The 6,972-nt window shown below is 57.7% G+C and overlaps 1 protein-coding gene across 1 annotated transcript in view; it reads left to right on the top strand.

Moving 5' to 3' along the window:
• Nucleotides 1–488: 488 nt before the first annotated feature.
• The window catches only part of GRAP (GRB2 related adaptor protein), an 18,776-nt gene continuing 12,292 nt past the window's right edge, over nt 489–6,972 (top strand). The window contains exons 1-2 of the mRNA XM_007448406.1: nt 489–710; nt 6,848–6,945. Of these exons, the coding sequence (XP_007448468.1) occupies nt 633–710; nt 6,848–6,945 (176 nt within the window). The 5' untranslated portion in view covers nt 489–632. The remainder of the gene's footprint in view (nt 711–6,847; nt 6,946–6,972) is intronic.

The raw sequence follows: 6,972 nt of genomic DNA, 5'->3' as shown, positions 1-6,972 counted from the left end.
CTCCTGGGAAGAGAAAGGGGAAGAGAGCACCAGGCAGAGGGCCTCTCATGTGGAAAGGCTGGAGGACGAAATGGACATGTGGGGTGCCCCTCGGACGTGGCTGGAGCCCGTGTTTGTTCAGACAGTAGGGGAGTAACCAAGGATGAGTCTGGAGAGCTGGGGGTGGGGGTAGTGGCTTGGAAGGGCCCTGGTTGTCAGGCAAGGAGCGTGGGGTCGATGCAGCAGGCAGTGGGAAGTCACAGGAGGCATCGGAGCTTAGAAACTGTGGAGGGGACATCGGCAAATGAGGGGGCGTGGCTGGCACCGCAAGACACAGTGTCTGAGCTGGGGATGGCTTTGCAGCGTTTCTGCTCTGGGTCCTCAGTTTTATCATCTGTAATGCGGGTGCAGGAGGAGGATCCACTCCCAGGGCTGCCTGGGGACTCCCTGGGGTCTGAGGTGGGCCTGTGGCTCACACGCCCTGTTCTGGGACATCTCTGCTTCCTGTTTCTTCTGTCAGGGGAAGTCTCGGTCTCAGCTTCAAAAGCACAAACACGCTCTCAAAACAAAGGAAGACGGTCCTCGACTGCAGAGGAAGCAGGAAGCTACTGGCCCTGCTCAGAGCCCAGCTGCCGGGGCTCGGGGACAGCGGCATGGAGTCCGTGGCTCTCTACAGCTTCCAGGCCACAGAGAGCGATGAGCTGGCCTTCAACAAGGGGGACACACTCAAGGTAGGGTGGCCAGAGCCGGCTCAGCTGGCCTCGTGTGGGATGCGGGGTGCTTAAAACCAGGGCCCGGACAGCCCCCCAAACAGAGTCCAGTCTCTGGAGGAAGACGGGCCTGGCTTCTCCAGTTATCAAGTCTGTGACTCTGGACAATCCACCTCCACCCCTCTGAGCCTCAATTTCCCCATTTGAGAAATGGGGAGATAGTTAGTGATCCTCCTTTGGGGGCCATTGTGAGGGTTCAAGGAGACAGCATAGTGCCTGGCAGGGGTTGATTCAACACCGTTTCCCAGGAAAGAATTTGAAAAGACAGCTGGGGAAAGAGAGAGAGAGGAAGAGGCAGAGACGGATGCAGAGGGACAGAGAGAGGGTCTTGGGAATTAAGTACACCCACTAACCTGTTGGGGCTAAAACCACTATGATTAGGGGTCCAGACGAGCTTCCCTGCAGGTGAGAAAGGGGAATATAAGCCTCAACACCGCTCAGGTCCCTTGTTTGGCCTCTGGAGGAACACACGCCTTCCAGGGCGACCCAGGCAGATGGGCTCCCGGGCTCTGTCTCTCAGGAAATGTCCCTGCTTACAAGTCTGCATCTGGAAGCAGAGCTCAGGGCCCTGATTTGGGAGGGGCCGTGCCACAAGTCGGGCGCTGGAGCTGCCACCAAGTCACGCTCAGGAAGCCCCTGCCCTTCCCTGGGCCTCGGTCTCTGCACCGGCGCAGTGGGCATGAGGCTTCCAGTCTGAGCCGGGGCGCAGGAAGGGACAAGGCCTCCGTGTGCTGACCCCGTACAGAGCCCCAGGTCCGAGCTCAGCGGTGCGCATCAACACCCATTTAAGCTGCTGAGGCCCCACTTCACAGGTGATTAAATGAGGCACAGGCAGGCGCCAGAGCTTGCCTGGCGTGGGGTCAGAGGTGAACCCCTGTCCTTTGACTCTGGAACCTGCATTCGGAACCCCGTGACACTGAACAGCTGGGCTAGGTCAGGAGGTGGACGGTTCCAAGAAGAACCGCATCTTTTTGAGGATGTCCCCCTTTCTCTGTGCTGGGATGCCAGCCCTGGGCCCCCCTGAGTGGCTGGTGGGGGGACCTGTGGATGTGTGGCCAGCTGGGGATGGGGCAGGCTTGACACCAGCACCACCTAGCCAGGGCACGAGACTCTTGAGATCCAGGTCTGTTTCAGAGGCCTCGTTTGCCGATCCGAGAGCAGTTTGGAGTCTCTAGTTCCAGACTTTGGGGCTTGAGAGGCAGTGGAACAGTGGGGAACTTGGAGTGGGGTGACCGGTGGGGTCTACCTGAGGTTCAGAGGGATGAACCAGGGTGGAGGGAGTAGATCCGTGGGGTCCCCCAAGGCAAGTGTTGTAAAGACGGTGACATCCCCGCTTCCCTCCTAGATGCCTGTGCTCACCCCTGCCCACCCAAGATGGGCCAAGTTTCCCACTAAGCTTTGATAGAGCGTTGGCCGACTCCTGCTGTCTTTGCTTCTAACCAAGGCTCCTGAGGGCAGGGACATAAAACAGTGCCTGGCACAGGGCAGGCCCCCAGCAAGACACGGGGGTGTCGAAGGAATGAAGGAAGGAAGGAAGGAAGGAAGGAGATGTTAGCCGAGACCCTGGCTAAGACCCCAATGGGATTTGCTCCTAGTGTCCGTGGAGACCCAGGAAGGGACCTTTCAAGGAATGACAGGCCACCGGAGGGGCTGCTTTTTCCTTCCTTCATTCAACAAACCCTTGTCAAGCCCTCGAGCACCTGCTCAGCACCAGGCATTGTCCTAAGTGCCGAGGACACAGCAGTGGACGAAGCCCAGTCCCTGCCCTCCCGGAGCGGACATTCCAGAGGGTGCGTGCCGTCAGGAGGTGACAAATGGGTGGAAGAAATCACCTGGGGAGATGGAATGGAGAGGGTGGGTGGGAGGGAGGGGCAGGGGGACAGCTTTAGATGGCGGGGGGTGGTCAGGGCAGTCTCTCAAAAGAGATGACACCTGAGCTGAGAGCTGAAGGATGAGCAGGACCCAGCCATTGCAAAGAGCGGGGGGAGGAGGGTGGATGGAGAGAATGCAGCAGGTGGGGCTGCGGGGCGTGGGTGAGTTTGCAGTGTGGACTCACCCTAGCTACCTGCCCAGGGGTGGCACAAAATATCACACAGCCCCTAAGAATGCTCTTTGGGGAGGGGGGCGTTTAACGACATAAAAATGCTCATGAAGCAACGTTAAGTGGCAAAAAAGCAGAATGCAAAGGAACATGCACAGATTCAACTGACCCATAATCAATAGATATTAGTTTTAGGGATGGGAAACTGACATTCACGCGTTGGATTTGTGCCTAGAAAAAAACACCAGAAAGAATGCCTTGAGGAGCTAGCGGTCACTCCTGGGAGGCATGCTGTGAGCAAATCACGCTTCCTTGTTCACACGTCTGCCTTTCCTCACAGGACAGAGATGAGCAAATGATCCTTCCAGGGCCACACGTGGAGTTAGGGTCCTTCCTCTCACAGCTGTACAGGTGCCGGGTCAAAGCCTGCCTTGATTTAAGATTTTTCTTTTAATTTAAAAAAATATTAAAATTTTTGGCCATGCGGCGCGGCACGGCACGCAGGATCTTAGTTCCCCAGCCAGGTATTGAACCCATGCCCTCTGCAGTGGAAGCTTGGAGTCCTAATCACTGGACCCCGTGGGAAGTCCCTGATTTAAGAGTTTGATGGAGTGTTTTGCACTAAATTTTAAATAGACTATTTTTTTTAATTAATTAATTAATTTTTGGCAGCTTTGGGTCTTCGTGCTGCACGCAGGCTTTCTCTAGTTGCGGCGAGCGGGGGCTACTCTTCGTTGAGGTGCGCGGGCTTCTCATTGCAGTGGCTTCTCTTGTTGCGGAGCACGGGCTGTAGGTGCGCGGGCTTCAGTAGTTGTGGCACGTGGGCTCAGTAGTTGTGGCTCGCGGGCTCTAGAGCGCGGGCTCAGTAGTTGTGGCGCACGGGCTTAGTTGCTCCACGGCATGTGGGATCTTCCCAGACCAGGGCTCAAACCCGTGTCCCCTGCATTAGGTAGGCGTATTCTTAACCACTGTGCCACCAGGGAAGTCCCTAAATAGACTCTTTTTAAAACAGTTTGAAATTTACAGAAAAATCGAGAAGATGGTACAGAGGAATTCCAGTCTGACACCCTGCCGCCCCTTCCCACCGCCCACACACACTCACACGCACACCCTTGGTAACATTTTATATTATTAACCTGGTACATTTGTTACATTAATGGAGCAATATGGATACATTATTATTAACTAATGACCATATTCAGAAATTTTGATTTTTTAACATATTCCTTTAAAATATTCTCTATCTTGATTCCTGACTTTTTTGGAGCTCCCTTAAAGTTTGTACCCAAAGTGCCTCACCCATCCCACGCTAGTCCAGGGTCTGATTTCTGTAACCATAAAAACGTGGCTGCGATGTCGCCCTGTGTCCCCTCTGCCTCCCTGGGGCCGGGGACAGCGGGTGGGGCTGGTGGCTGAGCTCCACGACCTGTCCCTACGTGAGCATGTTTCCTGCACGCTGGCTGTGGGCCAGGCCTGTCCCAGCCCAGCAGTGACCGGCAGACACGCAGATCTCAGCCTCTGGGAGCCGGCAAGGATGCTACTCTTCCAGTCTGAGCTCTGCTCTTAGACGAAAGCCTGGTGGCACATGGACCCACTCTGGACAAGGGGCCCCAAATGTCACTTCCCTGGAACAAAGCCCCCCTCGCCGACGGGCAGGCGTTTCTGGGTGCACAGGACCCCGCTGCTCCCCACTGGAGGAAAGATGTGGGTGGTGGCTTCACCTCCACGTCTTCATGCACAGCCTGGCCCCCAGGACCCAGACTCGGGGAGCCCACGGCCTCTTGGCATTTCCCCGGTGGTGGCCGGTGCACCTCAGGCCTGACCCAGCCACCCTGAGCTTCCCCACCTCCTCTCGCACCTGTTGCACAGCAGCTGGCGGTCACGACCGCCTGCCCGCGCTCAGGCCCAGAGCCTGGGGTTGTCTCTGCTGCTTCCTCTCCGTCTCGTGTATCTCGCCTGTCAGCCGCTCTGCCAAAACCTACCCCGGATCTGACCACGTCTCAGCAGCCCCAGTCCAGGCCCCGTTCACAGCTCACCTGGGCCTGCTCTTCACAGACCCCTCGTCCCCCTCAGTCCCGGAGCACAAGACCTTCAAGCTCTCACCCTCCCCATTCAACTCACAGCACTGCCCCCACCCCCCAACTGCAGACACAGGGGCCAGAGCTTGCTCCCACCTTCGGGCCTTGGCACTGGCTGTTCCCCCTGCCTTGAACACTGTTTCTCACATCTTCTCATGTCTCATTCCTTCCTGTAATTTGGGCCTCAGCTCGTGCGCCACCTCCTCAGAGAGGCCTTTCTTGCCCACCCCCACCTGTCCCCTGTTGACAATCCCCCTGCCCCCAACCAGGCATCTTCCTTCTATGTCATCCTGACGTATATTTTCAGACCACAGAGCAGAACATTAAATTACCTTGTTTACTTGTGTCCTTCCTGTTTCTTGTCTGCCTCTGCCCACTAAAATGTGACCTCCTGCTTCCTGCTATATCACTGAGCTGGGCACAGCGCCTGGCATGCAGGAGGTGCTCCGTGGCTGCACTGGCCAGGGGACGGTGGCACAAGACAGCACCCAGGAGAAGGGCACTGCAGGGGCAAAGCAGGGGCAGGCCGAGGTGTGAGCTTCACCAGGGAAGGTCGGGAATTCCCATGTCTCAGAGGGTCTGGGGGCTTTGAACAATGTTAACAGCAAGAATTCAGCTAATACAACCAATCAGAACATTTCCGGGTCTTGCCCTGGAGTGGAGGTGACAGGAATACAAAACCAAAACAAAACTGGGATAAATTAGATATGTCACATCCACATGTCCACACAGGACTTTGCAGGTCACAAAACACTGCCATGTGCCGTGTAGGCCAGAGATGTGCCCATTTTACAGATGTGGAAACTGATGCCAGGGCTGTGGAGACAGTCAGCGGCAGGCAGAGTGGTCTAGAGCCCGACGCTCCCAAGAATCTTCACTGAGTCTGTGACCCGCAGGCCCTAATTTTCTCATTAAGTTGGGAGGGTTTTTTGTTTTGTTTAGTTTTCAGCAAAAGTTATCCTGAGTCAGCCACCTGCTTCCAGCTGTCCCTGGGGACGCTGGTCTGGCCCAGACTGCGGGGGCAGGAAGGAGCGGCTCAAGGGACCTGGCAGACAGACGAGGGAGAGGCCAGGCCTGGGCCCAGGGGGCAAATCTCAGCTCCTCTTGGTAAAACCAAACCACCTGAGTTGCTGTCCCAGCCTTTGCTCCCATGGTGCTCCCTGCTTGGGCTGCGGATCTGCGTCTGATTTTTTGTCTCAACCCGTATCCCCACTGGGGTTGACCTGACGTGGGGACCTGTTCTGGGACTTAGGGGAGAGATGACCCCCAGGTTGGGGTCCAGAGACAATGTGGGAGGAGGCACGGGGTGAAGACCGGGGCGGGGGGAGCCCCGGTCCTAAGACCCCTGCCGTGTGGCCCTGCTCCCGTCCCCTGTCTGGGCCTGTGTCCTCCTCTGGGAAGCAGCCTTTGGTGAAGGCGGCCCTGGGGCTGGTGTGAGAAGGGGTGACACATGGTGAGCCTGCCCAGGGAGTGGGGAGGGAGCCTGAGCGTCCCACTCGCCCGCCCGTAGCGGCCCCCCCACCCCGCTCAGGTTTCGGTTCCCCTCGGCCCACCTGCGGGGCGAGGGGGCAGCCCAGAGGCCTCTCGTTTGCTCCCCGGTGTCTGAAGCCCCCATCTGATCATCAGCCCTGAACTCAGACGTGAAGCTTGTAAATGCGAGTGACCCCCGTGACCACCGCTCGGCGGGGCCTCTGCAGACCTACCCCCGACCCCCGGCTCTGTGCCTCGTTATCAACTGCTGTGGGCCCCCCATGCTCAGGACCACAGCTCGGGGACTGAGGGGCCCCGGCTCTGTCCCCCAGCACCCGGGGTTCTGGGTGGCACGACCTGAGAGTTGCGCTCCAGCTCCCTGCCGTAAGCTCGAGCCACCAACCAAATTCTCTCCTCTGGGAAGTGGGCCCCAGGGCCGGCGTGGGGCTTCAGCAGGGGACAGCTGTCCCTCCTAGGTGGCCAGGTGACCGTGTCTCTCCCGCCCGCAGATTTTGAACATGGAAGACGACCAGAACTGGTACAAGGCCGAGCTCCGGGGCGCAGAGGGGTTCGTCCCCAAGAACTACATCTGGGTCAAGCCCCACCCGTGAGTGGCAGCCCCCCCCCCGCATGT

The sequence above is a fragment of the Lipotes vexillifer genome, unplaced genomic scaffold (genome assembly GCF_000442215.2).
Source record: "Lipotes vexillifer unplaced genomic scaffold, Lipotes_vexillifer_v1.1 scaffold533, whole genome shotgun sequence".
In the NCBI taxonomy this organism is placed as follows: domain Eukaryota; kingdom Metazoa; phylum Chordata; class Mammalia; order Artiodactyla; family Lipotidae; genus Lipotes; species Lipotes vexillifer.
This window is presented reverse-complemented; position numbering and strand designations above follow the sequence as displayed.